This window comes from Ictalurus punctatus, chromosome 5 (genome assembly GCF_001660625.3).
Source record: "Ictalurus punctatus breed USDA103 chromosome 5, Coco_2.0, whole genome shotgun sequence".
NCBI lineage: Eukaryota > Metazoa > Chordata > Actinopteri > Siluriformes > Ictaluridae > Ictalurus > Ictalurus punctatus.
In genome coordinates this window covers 9,059,818-9,077,551 of record NC_030420.2, presented here as the reverse complement: position 1 = coordinate 9,077,551, position 17,734 = coordinate 9,059,818, and the positions used below count along the sequence as shown (strand labels likewise).

Below are 17,734 nucleotides of genomic sequence, written 5' to 3'. Positions count from 1 at the left end.
TTGTGGAAATCACTTGGTCCAATGATTACTTTGCTTTGCATGGCTGTATAACAGCCAACAAATATGAGCAATTTTTTAAAGGACCAGGCGCACCTTACGATGCAAACATTCTTTCCTGATGAGGTTTCCAAGGCATGACCACAAATTAATTTATTCACACCACAAGTTCATATTTTGGAGCCAGAGACGAAGTACATAATGACTCTTTTTTCCATTAGTTATTATATTATCATAAGATACCAAAGCTGTGGGCATGAAAAGTGTAACTTGAGCACGCCACTTATTATGTTGTGGAACTCTACACATGGCCTCCAGTTAATTATTTGGAAGAAAGTGACCAAAAAAAAGTCTATTTGGTTTGAGAATCCACTTAATGATATGGGCTAATGGTATCCATGTCACAATGCCAGTGACTCCAGTATGTCTTTATGCATTATTCCAAGATTGAAATAAATTGTAATATTACATTTAAAAATACAGTAGTTGCCAATAGTTAAGTACTTTGTGGCCACAAAATAGATCTCAAGAAATATAAATTGTGGCCTCAAGATATTAATTTGCAGCCAAAACTTCAAAATAACACCATGTCACCTCAGCAACAATGGCAGTTGTTGAGAACTCCATATACACTTGCCAGCCACTTTATTAGGAACACCTGTACATAACCTAATATATATTCTTTTGATGTTACGATTAAAATACTTATTTCACTGTGAAGTGAAAGAGAAGAGAATAATTTGTTGGAAATTGTTTTAATAAAACAATCATGAAAATCATGCTAAAGTGTAGCATAATGCAAGAATAAGTAGCATTCTTGGAAAATTTCTCTGCAATATCCTATTAATTAGAGACATGACTGAACATGTACTGTTTCTCGAATGCAGGTCATCTAGAAACAGATTTTTTCTGGTTCTGAATATAGCAAAACCCAATGTTGAGGAAAAAGTTTTAAAAAGTACACTTTGGTTTGTGTTTCTACTCCAGTTAGTGTGGTCTATAAGGTTTATTTTTTTTAAAAAATGGCGTTGTACGATAAACAAGTTTTCTGGGAAATTTGACATGACTGTGCCAAAAGGTAACGAGTAGACAAAAGCAGTGAAATGAACATTTTTTCTGATGAGTTCATATTTTTTTATTGCTAAAATTGTACTTGTAAAGTCTTGACTTAAATTAATTTATTGGTGATCAAATATATTGGGCAGCCCCAGCACTGCCAAGCTGCCACTGTAGGGCCCTTGAGCAAGGCCTTTGGCCCTCTCTCCTCCAGGGGTGCCGTATCATGGCTGACCCTGTGCTCTGACCCCAGCTTCCTGACAGGCTGGGGTATGTGAAGAAAACAATTTCACTGTGCTCTACTGTATATGTGACCAATAAAGACTCATTATTTATAGCTAGGAAATACCCATTCACATTTCTTAATTTTTGCACCCATTTAAACATTTGGGGTGGGGGGTGGGGGGGGCTGGCATTGTAACATTCTTAGTAGGAAACCCTACATTGCAACACATGAGCAGCAAACTACAGACCTGTGCTCTTGTTTTGAATCTAAAACCACAGTCGGTGCACCACCAGCAGCAGAAGCAGAGGGAGGAGCCTAGAACTGCATAGCCACATGTTGACCAATCAGCGCGGACACAGGAACGACTCGTCCAATTCGACCAATCAGCGCAGGCGTTGACGTCGCTGTAATAAACGCATAGCAACCGGACTGGCTAGTCAAGTAGATTTCTAGAACAGCAGATGACAGCTTGGAAACTGCCGCTAAACCGGCCCGCGTGCTATTGGGCTAGCAAACCGGCGACATGTCGTGTTGAGAGAATAGCGCCGTGTATGCGGAAAGACAACTAATCACTTATTCATGGCGGGGCTGTGATCTGCACAGCGCAGCGGCCAGCTAGTTCCCTGAATCCCCGCTTACCTGCAGGTTGTTGGGATTAGCGTGTAACCGCGCAGGATCAGGCCAATGTAAGTAGCCTGTTAGCTAATACTTAACCCAGCTGGCTAAGGAAAGCTAGTTAACTAACTAATGCTAACTCTCTTGCTCACGAGCAACTCCGCCATTCAAACATGTTCTTGATTATAATCTGGATAAATGCGTTTTACTGTCCAAAAAAAAACTGTGTTTTTTGTAACTAATTTAACTAGCTGTGTGGTCCGCCAGGTAGCTGGTGTTAGCCAGCAGTGTACCTGTGATGTTGTTGTTGTTATCTCTTTTCTGATGTTTGATGTGAACATTAACTTAAGCTCGCCCTGATATCTTGCTCTGGTCCTGTTCGAGAGTGTAGCTTTACTTTTACCGGGTATTATGAGTGTCTTGTGTGCCACCAATGTTTAAATATTGAACTAAAGTTCCACAGAATATACCGAGAGTCTACATTGTATAATAGACCTGGCCTATCACTTGTAGTATACAATTTCAATGTACTCCTTTCCAAGACCTGTTGATTCATTCCCTCATCCCGAGTAACTGACTTTATGCTGGTCCGCAGTGGATCCATGGGAACACTGGTGGGAATACAGTCCGTATGGTAGGACATGTATAGTGTAGCTAATCCACCTGTCGTCATGGTTTTGGGAGATTGGAGGAAACCCACATGGACATGTAGAGAACATGCGCAAAACTCCAGACAGACGGTAAGTTCGAGCTCAGGATTGAACCTTGGACCCTGGAGCCAACCTGGAAAAGTATCGGCACTGTTCTAGAAATGTTTGTTTGTCTGTCATGTTTACAGCAGCTGTAAAAAGTGTGCACACCCATGTTAAAATACCTGGTAACGTTCAGCTGTAATTATCATACAGCTGTCATCAATGAAGTGATTCCGATTAACCACGAATAAAGATCAGCTGTTTCTGTCGGACTTTCTTGGCCTCTGGTTTTCATCCAACTGCTGAAGTCTGCAAAGAGCTTACAAAGGATGTAAGGGATGTCATTGCCAACAAGGTGTCGATCAGGAGAGGGGTACATAGGATGTACCGTGGAACACCGTGAAGGCCATCAACCACTGGAGGAAATAGGGTACCATTATGACATTACCAAAAGCAGGATGTCCCTCCAAAAGTGAAAAAAAGTGACAAGAAGAGATCATTATCAGGGAGGCTGCGAAGAGACCTAAAGCAACATTTAAAGGAGCTTCAGGAATATATGGCAAGTACTGGTCACTCACTGTATGTGACAACAAGTATATAAATAATCTTCATATGTCTGGGTTATGGAATAGGGTGGCAAGATTTTTTTTCCCCTTTCTCGTGAAGGGAGGGGGGGGCATCCAAGCCCACCTAAATTACCCCAAACTAGCCAAGATGGAGGAAATCATGGATGGCTCCAAATATCGATTTTGGCACAAAACCTGCAGGGCTCTGTTAAGACAACTGAAGAAGAAGCATGACAAAAACCCAAACCACAAAGCCCAATCAAAAAAACTTGTGTAATGACTTGAAGAGGTCTGTGGACAGGAGAGCTCCTTGCAATTTGATGGAGCTGGAACAGTTTTGTAAGGAAGAGCAGAATAAAACTGCCAAGTCAAGATGTGCTAAGTTGGTGGACTCTTACCCAAAAGACTGTATTACAAACAAATGTTGCTTTAATAAAGTATTAGTTAAGGAGTGTGCAAACATGTAACCAGGTAATTGTAAGTTTTTTCCCCTAAAATGTTTAAATTAATTTTTTACTTGAATTTTGTTGGTTTCTATATCATAATAAAGTTGGAAAAAGATTTGACATTTTTCTTTTATAATTATTATTTTTTTACATCACAAAAACCTGCCATTTAACAGGGGTGTGTAGACTTATGTCCACGGTATATTAAGTTAGGCTCAAGACAAAGTTTTTATTACATTGTATTTAGACAGTCACCAATTTCCTGCATGAATGAATGCATGAATGATCCTAACAATATACAGTCAATCCCCCTGAAAATGGCAAGAAAAGGCTGGAATATTAAACAAAAATTAAAAGGTCTTGAAAAGGTCTGGAATGGCAATAATCCTGGACTGGGGACACTGTCCACCTGTACACCTTTTCATTCATGCAGTCATATAATCAACCAATCATGTGGCTGCAGAGCAATGTGGATACAGGTCGAGCAATCAAGTATTGGGTCAAGAGCTTCACATCAAACATCAGAATTGGGGGGGGGGTTACACAGAATGATATCTCTGGCGAGGGAGGAAAAAACAGGGTGAGTGGCAGTTGAGCAATTGGAAACTCTTTGTTGATTTAGAGGCCAGAGGAGAACTGTCAGGCTAGTTTGAGCATACAGGTATAGAGGAAGTCTACAGTAACCACTTACAGTAACCAACAATAAACCACTCTTTGCCATGGTGAGCATGAAAAGCACCTCAGTGTTAAATAAATAATATATATAAACGCCTGCACAAAGTTATTTCTGCTAAAGGAGACAATACTAGCTTCTGAGGCCAAGGGTGTACGTACTTTTTCCATAGAGCACTATCATGTCAATTGATATTTCTGTTGAATAAATTATTTAAAAAGTTCATTTTCTTTGGTTTTGTTTGAGTACATCACCTTTATTAATAGACACTGTTTCAAGATGGATCAAATGTTTGCTTATCTCAATATGTCAAAAAGCCAACAATTTCCATGGGGTGTACTTATTTTTTCACATGACTGTCATATTTCCCATATGTGTCACACTTTTAGGGGGGGGGGGTGTTTTTTAAATATTGAAATGCAAATATTTCAGCTCACACAAATTAAAGACCCAGGATTGTGTCCCCATGAAATAATTTTTTATTTTATTTTTTTTTGTAGTTTTTAGTATGCATATGTTCTCCTTAAGGTTATCTATAAGCGACTGTGCTCCAAAAAAATGACAAAATTCTCATTTAGAACACGCACAATAAAAATTTAGTCTCTCTCTACCACCAATACGGATCAGCGATTTTGATGACCTCATTCTGCACTTCAGCTTCTCATCAGATTTTCTGTCCAATCAATTGCTCTCTAGAATCTGACGTGTCCCGCCCTCAACGTTATAAAAATCACCTTGGCGAAGTTGCCGTTGTTGAGCGAGAGAAATCAGCAAGCGCAGGTCGTAAAGGTGTCTTTGGCTGTTCGGACCTGGAGGTTTTATTCGGTTTTCCACCTGTAAATAGGTTAGAAGTGAATCCAACGTATTGTTGTTGTGGTTGTTGTTACTAACTGGCAAGTACGACTTAGACCGGGCTGTGAGATAAGTTAAATGCTATTGGCTATTTAAGAAGGGTGAGAAGCCGCTGCCCTGTTTCTGTGAAAATTATGTCAACACATTGAATAACGCTACACATTGAATAACGCTGCACATTTCAAGGCACTTCACATGTACTTTAAAAGCCGTACTATAACGACAGCAACCTCTCAGTAAACAGGAAAGAGAAGTTATCATGTATAACCTGTGCAGCTTTGCTATGTAATTCAGTTCAACATGCTTTAATGGCATTTGTCAATTGTTATTGCCAACCGATGGCTTCCCACTTCTGTTCTGATAAGAGAAGTCAGATTCTGCAGTTGAACTTCTGTTTCTTTGCTGAGAGGAGAACTTCATGCATTTGTCTAGCTGCCAACATCCTTCTTCTGTCACTGGCTGAGTGCCCATGTACTTCAGCCAGATTAGCCTCATTTGAATTCAACATCCATCACAGCTGCCTCGGTTTCAGCCTTTACCAGCTCTGAGCCATTCTGTGAACCTTCTCTGGCTTCCCCAGCCTCATATCCCCAGCTTCATATCCTCCACAGATGTCGCCTTGATTCTGTCTTCTTGGCTCAGCTGACTCGGTCTATAGTTCTGGACTTTGATAGTACTGTTAAATTGGGTGGCTTTTTAGTATACCATCAGGCTCTGGTGGGACTTGTCTTGGAGCTGTTGTTAATTTGAGTGGTTGCCTGTCACTTCCTTCATCCTATGGTTTTATGGTCATCACAACCTCATTGTCCACTTATCATCCTCCTGAACCCTGCCACCCTGCTGCAATCAATCACATCTATCACGTGATAGCCACAGACAGCCTCAGTTGCCAAGTGCTCAGTGTGTATATAGATGAACAGGTGCTATTAAGCAACAACAGTAGCCGTTCCTGTGTGCCCCCAATTTGGTGACTTGGTCACCCTCGCTGTGTGAACATGGTTTTATTCTTTATCCAAACCCTCCCCTTTCAGTCCCACCCTTTTCCTTAATTCTAAAAAAGGGCTTCTCCACCTTTCTAGAATTCATTATTATTGGTCTGTTCTAGGAACACGCCTTCTGCCTCAGATAATATTTAGATCTGTGGAATTAAAGAAGTCATGATTTTTTAAACGTTCATTATTTTGTTTATTAGGTGTAATAGAATAAGTTAACATGCTTTAACGTTCAAAAAAATGCATTATTTGTTACATGCTGTACATTATTGCAGTACCTCTATTCCCAGGCTGCCTGAAACACTCCGATTTCTCCAAAGCCCCTCCTTCCGAAAAGCCCAGAGTGCTCTGATTGGCCAGCTGACCCGTTGCGTTGTGATTGGCCAAAAACCTCAAGCATGTGTCAGAAATGTAATGCCCCTTGGATTAGCCTCCATGGCTTCTAAAACAATTCTAAGCTCCTAAGCAACATGTAGTCAGTTTTACCTTATCAGTTCGAGCCCGAGTCATATTCAGAACATGCAGATGATCGAGTGGAACCAAATTTGCAAACATGACTTGAGTGAAATGTTTCACACTGGTAAGTTTTGTTTTGTTTTTTTGTTTTTTTTTAATTTATGTATTTTATTTTGTAACGCCCACCTTTCAGACACGATGTAAATTCTGACGCCCCGCCGGCAGTCCGCAAAACCTTTGTGTACACAGCTTGTGTGTGTACATGGGTACTCGTGTGATTATATCTTGGGAAAGCTAATATTCTTATGATTCGAATGATATAAACCATTTCAAGATACAATCACAACAGCAGCTACAATCAACGTCTCTGTCAGACCTCCGACATACAAAGAAACGCTTATAATACTGAGGCAACTTGGCACACTTTAGCTAGCATGTTAGCAGAGGTCTACAACTGAGCCACAACACAAAACAAAACTCTGCATTTGAACCGTCAGTAGCAGATACTTTATAAAATAATCAAGCATATTTACATGTTCTGAATCAGAAGCACAAGATTGTCTGAGCAAAGTGGGAATTGCCCCACTTTTCAGGAGTAGCCTTTGTGTGTATCCTGTGTTCTCCCGGGTTCAGGAAGCTGTCCTCTGTAAAATGTGCTATGCAGAAGCAAACGTATGGGTTGTACTGCTCAGGAACAGCATTATAAATAAACAGTAACTACTGATTGCTAATTTTGTCCGTTTTCGGCAGGCTAAACGAAGGGGTTTTGCTTTCGCATGGAAATACATAGCATCTCTGTGAGATGGCACCTGAATTCACTGAAGCCTCACCTTCTTTCTTCACACCTGCCTTTGGGCAGGATTATGCTAATAGCGCACGCTGTGACGCAGACATGTTACAGAAGTAAATGTGGACTTCGAACGACATGTTTTGGGAAGGTCTGGAGCAGTGTTCTCTATTAGATAAAATAAATACCTTTTTGGGAGACTATGAGCTTTGTGACTTTGCAGATCTTACACATGCAGAAACATGCATTACACACCCAGGCGGCTGTGGCTCAGGTGGTAGAGCGGGTTGTCCACTAATCGTAGGGTTGGTGGTTCGATTCCGGGCCCACATGACTCCACATACCGAAGTGTCCTTGGGTAAGACACTGAACCCCAAGTTGCTCCCGATAGCAAGCTAGCGCCTTGCATGGCAGCTATGCTACCATTTGGTGTGTGTGTGTGTGTGTGTGTGTGAATGGGTGAATGAGACACAGTGTAAATTTTTTTTTTTGGAAAAAAGCACTGTATAAGTGCAGACCATTTACACACCCAAAGTACCATTTACAAACCAAACAAAAGGAAAATTCATCATATGATTCCTTTTAATGAATATATCTTTGGTCAAGTGCTAGAAGGGGGAAAAATGCATCTTTAGTGTGGTGTTGTAATAATCTAATGGTCCGTACAGGTATGTGCAGGTTATACTTACTAAACCAGTGAACAAAAACACAAATGAATTCTCCACACAAGAGCCGAGCCCAGTGTAAAATGCGATGCTTCCGGGTGTTTGTTCAAACCCAAGGTACCTTATTTTGTGTCTGTTAATGAAGTTTTATTGGATATGATCTCTCATCCTGAAAGCTCCAAGCCTGCCCTCCGAGTGCATGAGAGTAAAAATCGCCCACTCCCGAGACTCACTTAATTCCATTCTAACCTGCAGACTGCTTTCCACATGAAAATTTGGCCAGATATCCATTGTTGTTTCTCACCGACTTCAAATACCCGAAAGTGATTTCACTATTCGAGTACTGGCCCTTTTATCTAACTTCTGTTTGTATCATCTATAATGAAGACACCATTTCCAATTGTGCTATGCTATTTCTTGGTCCTCTCAACTTGCAGTCAAATTTCAGAGTCTTTTAGGCTCAAGCAAATCCATTCTCTACACAAAGTCCTCCTTATTTGGAAATAAGTTTACCCCATAATCCTACCAAAAATATTAGTGCAGTGGATTTAACACACTTGTGTATAATGGGCAATTAACAGTGTTTTGTGTCTCATCATCTTGATGTTTTACATAGCTTTCCAATGTACCGGCATGCTTAGTACAGGGTCTTATTTGGGTAATCATGATTGAGATACACTTCCTTTTCAGTTGCATCAGCCTTCAAATCTTCCTGAACTAGTTCGCAAAGACACTCCTCATGACACAAGACAATCAAGAAGAAGCCAAGCCTCCATTCGCATTAAGAGTTTGGCACTGCTTTCAGGCGTAAATCAGTTCTCCCTCTGTTCTGGCGTCCTCCAGGTCATCATCTCAGATGGAGAATTCCGGGGAGGCGAGCTGGATGCTGAAGCCGGAGACGGGCTGCTCATCCTGCGGTGGAAAGGAGCCTCCCGTTACTGGGAAAGCTTTCCGTAATAAACCAAAAGCCAGGAGCATGTCCACCTCAGCTGTGCCCAGCTGTGCAGAGTTCAGGTAAGAGCAGGCCCACATGGACCATTTTTAACCAAAGTCATGCACATGCATCTTGATAACGAAACTTCATGTAATTTTTGAGCCTTTTATGTAGGGCAAAAAACATAAATAATAAAATAACGTTTTAATAGTTGATTATTTATTCAGAAATGTGGCTTGTAAACAAGAATGTGTGTATCAAATATCATTAGGCATTTTCTTAGTTTTTCCAATAATATAATGTAAAGCAAACCTGTGCCACACAACTTAGAATACCAAGATGTTACATGTTGTTGACTTCCTCCTCTGTGTCTAATCTATTGATTATTCTGTGTTAGACTAGTAACCAATTTAAAGAGCAAACAATGAATTGGATAAGGGGAGTGCGGTGGCTTGGGGGTTAGCACGTTTGCCTCGCACCTCCAGGCTTGGGGTTTCGATTCCCGCCTTTGCCCTGTGTGTGTCGTTTGCTTGATCTCCCCGTGCCTCCGGGTATTCCGGTCTCCTCCCCTAGTCCAGAGACGCATGTTGTAGGCTGACTGGCATTTCCAAATTGTTTGTAGTGTGTGCATGTGTGTGCAATTGTGCCTTGCGATGGGCTACAACCCCTAAACACCCCAAAAATCCAGCTTGTCCTCTGTCTCGTGCCCCAAATTTAATGGGGTAGGTTCCAGTCTTCCTGCAGCCCTGTGTAGGATAAGTGGTATAGAAGATGGATGGAATTTCTTTCAAGTTTAAAAAAAAAACAACAAAACAGGATACTGGGAATGGATCTTTTTTTCTATATGTCTAATGTATTTGGTGTTTTAATGTATAATGTCTGAAGTAATTGATATTTGTATTATATATTGCAGAGAGAAAAGGAACAAATATCGCTTAAAAACCCCTGTAAGCTGTTTTAACTTACTGACATTGAAATAAGCTTCTGATTGATAATTGCTAGCTGATAAATAGTATGTACTTTCTTTGTCAGTTTGTTCGGTCCCCACAGACCCGCTGTGGATCCTCTTTTTGTTTCTACTGAAACCACTTCTGAACATTTTCTTGTTGCAGCATCTTGTGCGTTTTGTCTTTCCTAACAGCACACCTTGCAACACGGTTAACACAACCTGTTTCACTAAACTTCATTGCGTAAAGCATGTATAATGCATTCAGAGTCTGCATACTGTTCCTGGTACACTGTAAATGTCAAGTTCGTGTAATTTAAATCTTTATTTCTTTGCACCATTACTGACACGGATGACGTCGAGTCCCTGAGCAAACACCACCACACAAACATTGTTCTCTTTTTTTTTTTTTTTTTTTTTTTTTTTCTGTATCTCCTTGCCATTCCAAAAGGGAAAAAGAAATATATTTTTTATCGTTTCTTTTCCTTTAAACCTTACCTCTTTCATTTCTAAATCATGGATCTCATAATTATGGGGGGTGGGGAACGTGCTTTCATGAAGGTTGTTTTTAGACAGGTTAAAGAAATTTTCATATACAAGTGCTATTTAAAGTACGTTGGACAAAAGCCTTGCAAATGGACCCTGCCTGAAGCATTGATCTTAGTCATATTCTACCCACACCTCAGAGAGCAAACAGTTCTCTTAATGTTTTCTTTCAACAGAGTGTTTAATAGCATAGATAAGTGTTCTCCTTATAAACAAATACAAACCTTTTTTTGTCACGTATACCTTTAGAGTACAGTGAAATTATTTTCTTCGCATATCTTAGCTTTTTAGGAAGGTGGGGTCAGAGGAAAGTGTCAGCCGTGATACGGTGCCCCTGGAGCAGAGCGGGTTAAAGGCCGTGCTGGGGCTTGAACCCCTGACCTTCTGATCAGTAACCCAGAGCCTTAACCGTTGAGCTCGTGATTAAAGCAATTCATTTGTTTGCTAGAATTGTTTGCTTAAGTAATGAATTGAGTCGCACCACCAGTTCTGTTTTCCAGAAGCAAAGAAAATGCCTCGAGTGTACTGCCATCATTTCCGTGACCCAGTTAGCCACTGTTCCAGTTTTTTTTTTTTTTCTCGAATCAGTCGGCATATTTTTAGAACTAAAGAGAGATAAGGAAACTAAATGTTTTTAGCCTGGTCTCAGTGCGTTGTGTATTTATCTTTTTATATATACTTGCTGACCACTTTATTAAGAACACCTGTAGATGCAATTGTCAAGGTCAACCGGCCATTTGGTATCAGTGTCGGTCATAAATTCATGCAGATACAAATCAAGAGCTTCAGTTAACGTTCCGATCAACCATCAGAATGGTGGAGAAAATTTGGACTGTGGCATGGTGCTTGTTGGTGCCGGATTGAGATTTTTAAGCTCAGCAGTCTCTAGAGTTCACACAGAATGGTGTGTGACACTTATATTAAAAGAAATATTAAATAAATAAATCCAGGGATTGGCAGTTGTGCAGGCAGACACACCTTGTTGATGAAAGGTCATAGAAGAATGGTCAGACTGGTTTTCAGTGCACACAGGAAGTCGATATTAAATAATCACTCTTTACGACTGTGTCGAGCAGAACAACATCTCCGAATGCACACTAGTAATGCAGACTAGTTATGAGTAAAACTATTGCGACGAATGATCCTGCTTTCTTTCAGAACAACTTAGTTCAGCAGGTTTAATTCAACCAGTATGTTATGCAAGTAATTGTCAGTGTGTTTGTGAATAACTTCTCCAAAAGTGTAACCTTTGCTTTGTGACAGCAGGGGGCATTACAATACCTCTGATTGAGTGTAACCAAAAATCTGCAGGATTTGCTCTGTTTTGAATTGTGACACGGTTCCCGGTGCTTGCTTCATGGAGCTATGAAATGTCATTATAATTAATTCAGTTTAATTCTGAATTTATCCTGTCCAGTTGTATCCAGTCGTCCCTACTCATCATTTGAAATTCACCATCTTTGATGCTGCTTGTGTTTGAATGGAGGCTTTTCATGTGTCACAGGTGTCCTGTTGTTCTGCTGCATCTGTCACAAGCATGAACCCGTTGTCCCGTCCCCCCCCCCCCCCCCCCCCCCTAAATAATATTCTTATTAGCTACAGTGCTCTCTGAAAGTATTTGAATGGAAAGGCCTTTTTGTTTTGGCCGTACATTTGAATTTGAGATTAAAAGATGAATATGGGATGATAGATCAGAATTTCAGCTTTCATTTCCTGATATTTTTATCTAGTTGTGTTAAACAACTTACACTTTGGCACCTTTTTGTCTTAAGTGATCAAAAATCCTGGAACATGTGGCTGACAGGTGTGCCCTGTTAAATTGATTGTTAAATTAATTAATAGCTCTGAACAGCTACTCGTGGTTTGAGTCCTGGGTTTTGCCTGTGAAGACTGCATTTCATGTTTAAAATATAAACCGACATGAAGTCCAGAGAGCTGTCTATCGGAGAAAAGGAACCCATTTTGAAGCTGAGAAAAGAGGGAAAACGTTGTGCATAGCCAATGGAATAATTTAGAATGTCCTGACGAAGAAAGAAACCGATGGTGTAATAGCAACCAGACGTCAAATCGGTCGGTCAAGGAAAACAACCGGCAAAAACATTGCAAGAGCTGTGAAGAAAAATCCAAAAACAGCAGTCCATGACATCACCAACAACCTCCACAGCGTAGGGGTGAAGGTATAGCAATCCATCATTCGATGAAGACTTTGAGAGCTTTGAATCCACTCATTAGCAGTAAGAATCATTAACTAGATTGGAATTGGCAAAGAAATACAGAGATGAAACACAAAACCAAGATTAACCTAATGCATTGTGAAGGAAAGGTCAAAGTATGGAGAAAGAAAGGATCCGCTTATGTTCCAAAATATACAAGCTCTTCCGTCAAGCAGGGTGGAGATAGTGTCGTGGCTTGGGCTTGCATGGCTGTTTCTGGAACAGGATCACTAATCACTATTGAAGTAACTCTTGATGGTAGCAGCAGAATGTATTCAGAAGTCTACAGAAACACTGTCTGCCAATTTACAGAGAAATCCATCCAATTTAATTACGAGAAACTTCATCATGCAGCAAGACAATGATCCAAAACGCACTGCCAACTCAACAAAGGATTTTATCGGGGGGGGCGTTTTAGACTGACCAAGTCAGTTACCAGACCTTAACCCAGTTGAGCATGCATTTCACCTGCTGAAGAGGAGACTCCTCAGACACCCAGACCTCACCCCAACCCCAAAAAACAACTGAAAGAAGCGGTAGTAAAAGCCTGGAAAAGCATCACAAAGAAGAAACAAATAATTTGGTGATTCCAATGAGTCGCCAGATTTATGCAGTCATTGCAAGCAAGGGACGTGCAACCAAATATTACCTAAAAACTGGGCGGTCTGCCACCAAAGGTGCCATGTTCCGAGTTGTTTAACACCTCTAGATGTAAATATGTGGAAACGAAAGCTGAAATTCTGATCTATCGTCTAATGTTCATCTTTTCATCTCAAACCCAAATGTCTTCAATATATAGCAAAAAAAAAAAAAGAATTGGCTTTGCTGTTCCAATATTTTTGGAGGGGACTGTACTATTTTTCTCTTCATGCTCAAATTCAATACGTTTCTCATTATATTTTAAAAGGAACTGAAGGCATTATGTGTACTGGATTAGTATTTTGCTATTTTTGCTTTTGAATGTAGTAGCTCATGTGACCTAAACAGAGGAAGCTGAAGGCGTATGACTTTGTCTGTTGTAATCATATATTAAGGAAAATGAGTGGTCCTATGGGATTGTACTTGTCATGACATGATATTTAGACGTCAGTGCCTATAAATAGGTCTCTAAATAGGCGTTATGTAATTGCTTAGTGATCTTCCAGACATTATACATAAGGGGGAAATTTTTATTATTCTAGAAGCTCTCTTTTGAAATGTTTTAGCCTTTGACAAAATTGTATAGGCTATTATATGGTACAAAAGAATGACTGAAAGTGAAACGCCAAAAGTTCATGTATTTCTTCATCAAGGTTTCACCGCTAGGGTTTTTGCAGATTTTTAGAGCCATAACGTTAACCCTTTTCCCTGCTTTCTTTTTCTCCTTTGTTTCTTTTAGGCGGACCCAGTCGCTGCATGGACCATGTCCAGTGACCACATTTGGGCCTAAAGCTTGTATGATGAAGAACCCAAAAGCAGTGATGTAAGTCGAAATCAGTAGTTTGGACTCGTTCAGTATGAGCTCGTTTAAGATTGTGCAGTTCACGCCGAGTCTTTGGTGAGCAGTGGTGGAAAGAGCACAAAACACAACACACCGACTTGAGTAAAAGTACTGTAACTAGTAATAATTCACTTGAGCAAAGGTGAGAGTAGCCCTTGAGTAGCACTCAGGAAAGAGTAAATAAGTTGTCAGGTAAAAACTACTTGAGCAATTACAACCCCAATTCCGAAAAAGTTGGGACAGTATGGAAAATGCAAAAAAATAAACAAGGAGTCATTTGAAAATTAAGTTTGCCCTTCTACTATATTGAAAACACATTATTAACACGTTATTTGTGTTTTACTTTGAGTGTAATTTATTTTTTTAAATACTCACTTTTTTTCCCCCCTCCAAATCTGATGACTGCAACACACTCCAAAAAAAGTGTGTTTTCTGTACGGGGAATTTGTCACCTTATTTTGACTGCAGGCAGGCCATGCTAGCACCTGCACTCTCTGCTCACGCAACCATGCGCTTGTTATCCAGGCAGAATGTGGTCTGATGGTGTCCTGCTGGAAAATACAGGGACGTCCATGGAAAAGATGACGTCTGGATGGCAGGATATGTTGTTCCAAAATGTGTACATATCTTTCTACATTAATGATGCCCTCACAGATGTGCATGTTACGTGTGCCATAGGCACTGACAAACCCCCATACCATGACAGACACTGGCTTTTGAACCTGACCCTCATAACATCTTGGATGGTCCTTTTCCTCATCTGCTATTTTGTCCAAAATCTATTTGAAATGTTGACTCGTTGGACCACAAAACACGATTCCACTGTGCTACTGTCCATCTCAAATGAGACCAGGTCTAGAGAAGTCGGCTGCGTTTCTGTACAGTGTTGATGTTTATCTTCTGCTTTGCACAGTAAAGCCTTAACTTGCATCTGTGGATGCAGCGGCGAACGATGTCGACTGACAAAGATTTACCAAAGTATTCCCGAGCCCATGTCAGGATATGCATTACAGACGCATGACGGTTTTTAAGACCGTGACGGCTGAGGGATCGGAGATCACACGCATTCAGAAGTGGTTTTCGGCCTTGCCATTTACGCACCAAGATTTCACATGTTGTGTACTGTAGAAGGTGAAATGCCCAACATCCTACTGATTTATCTTTGGGGAATGTTGTTCTCAAAGTGTTGGATTATTCGCTGATGCATCTGTTGGCAGATTGGCGAGCCTCCACCCATCCTTGCTCTTGAAGGACTAGGCCTTTTTTTGGAGGCTCCTTATATACTATGATGAGACAATTGCCTCGCCTGTTTTACATCACCTTCCCAGTTCAACTTGCCCCATCCCAACTCAGATTTGATGATCAGAGAAATATTTTTAAATTCCTCTGACCAGTTTGTTTACTGTTGTCTCACAGGTTTGTTTCTATATGTTTTTTGTTTGTTTGTTTGTTTGTTTGTTTGTTTGTTTGTTTTAATATATAATTTAATTTAATTAAAATAAATATAATTTAATTAATTCTTTTTTTATGAACATGGATACATTGCAGTTCAGGACTGAAGTATCATAATGCAAAGCTTGTCAAATCTTTACCACATTTATTCTATTAGTGCATAAAGGTAAACGCATAAATGCTCATAAATGTATCTCCCATTTTACTTGAAAGAGCTTTTGCAAATAAACATATATGATTTAAACAAGTAGAGGGAAAGTTTTTAAAAATAGAAATAAATAAATATTAAATATATTAAATATAAATATTCGTAAATAATCTTAATAGGCAGGTCGGACCAGATAACGTGAACAGTTTAGTGTGACCCTTTAACAGGCTTTTGCAGTGTGTTTAATACAGCCTGCTTTGTTGGAGATGGTTTAGATTCTTTGTATGGAAAGTACAGATCTTCTTCGATGTGTGGGTAGACAAATCTGATGAGAAACTGAATCTGTACAAGGAAGAGGAAGCTGTTACTCAACAACAGAAATTACCTCGGTTATTGTTATCTGTATCTATGTGTTGAAGAATAATGGCACTAATGACAACATGGTGCAATAATGAGTCACAGAATTTTATTTATTTTTTTTTTTAAATAATAATGAGAGGAAATAAGTGTTGGCGGCATTACATTTACTGTTGAAGAGGGGGAAAAAGAACTAAATGAATAAGAGTTTAATAATAGATAAAACATTAACTAAAATGCGTCACACAGGGAAGACAGAGGTCAGTAGTTTTTGCTAGAGCACACCTATTGTAACATAATGCATAATCAATAATAATAATGATGATGATAACGTTGACACTAGTGTACTCCTTGAAATCTCAGGTGTATTTTGCATGTCCAGGGGATTGCAAAGTTCCAAGATGTATTGCAAACTAAACATCAATCTATTACTCATTAGTCTCAGGATTTCAGGGTTTAGTCTGCAGATACACTGACGATGTCCAAGCCCAGACTCACAGTAGAGGAATAAAAGAAACACTACAACAGGATCAAAAGGAAGCTCTCGATTTCATGAAAATGAGGGTATGGTAAAACAAGACAGAGATTGGTATTTTTTCTAAAATTATTTTTAAAAAAATTAATTTTATTTATTTATCTTTTTTACACAGATTTCTAACACTGCCTGGATCTTATTGAAAAGGATAATTGTGCATTGGCAAACCTGGCAGAAAGAGTTATTTTGGTATAAAAGGACAGTTAATATTGATAATTAAACCAATAGAAATGAAACTGCTAGAAACATAGCAGGGGTGTTTTCTGAACAGTTAATCTTCCAGAACCCAGATTCTTCTCCATCAAAAACCTATAAAGACATACTCCTAAATAGCATTTTTTATCTCTTGCATGTGAAGGCAAATTGCTTTAAAAATGTGAACATTTGACCAAAAGTTGGATTTATTAAAAAAAAAAAAAAAAAAAAAAAAAAAAAAACTTACTTCACGTGTTCATAAAAGCTAAAACTTTTTGACAATCTAACATGAGACTAAGCTAGTTTATTGTCGCTAGCCAAGAGAAGGCACAAGAAGCTATCTTTGTATGGGTTTAGCTGCTTCTGGGCCATGCAGAGTACATTCTGTCCTTACGTGCTGCTCATATCATGTTCACATAACGTGGAACTCATATAGACATTTACACACCTTGTTTCCTGCTCAGCATGAGAGGATGTTTAGTGTTTGCTTCAACACCTTTTACTGGTTAAAAAAAAACATTTAAAAATCAGTGTTTGTCCATTTATCCCTCACACTAACTGACCGTGTGAGCTAGTGGTTGGCCTCGACAGTGACCCTTACAAATCGCCCAAGAACCTGTGACATTGGCATGTGGCAAGAAATCAGTTGTCCTAACGTTTCTATGTACCTGAAGCCTGAATGCATACAAAAGCCTTGACGCTTGGTCCTACTTCATGGCATCGATTTGTTGGAGAAATTAAAGTGACAAGAACACCAATAAACATTCTGGTTGTATGTGGACAGGTCTTTGTATTTTATTATATAATTTTATCTGGTAAACTGTAAGCTAGTCTTGGTTTATTTCTAGCGAACACTGCTTCCACTTCCTAACGTTATATATTTGTGAAGGTAAAGCACAGCCAGA

The 17,734-nt window shown here is 39.6% G+C and overlaps 1 protein-coding gene across 1 annotated transcript in view; it reads left to right on the top strand.

Moving 5' to 3' along the window:
* Positions 1-1,715: 1,715 nt before the first annotated feature.
* The window catches only part of nadka (NAD kinase a), a 30,582-nt gene continuing 14,563 nt past the window's right edge, over positions 1,716-17,734 (top strand). The window contains exons 1-3 of the mRNA XM_017467654.2: positions 1,716-1,965; positions 8,867-9,037; positions 14,041-14,124. Coding sequence (XP_017323143.1) covers positions 1,964-1,965; positions 8,867-9,037; positions 14,041-14,124 — 257 coding nt within the window. The 5' untranslated portion in view covers positions 1,716-1,963. The remainder of the gene's footprint in view (positions 1,966-8,866; positions 9,038-14,040; positions 14,125-17,734) is intronic.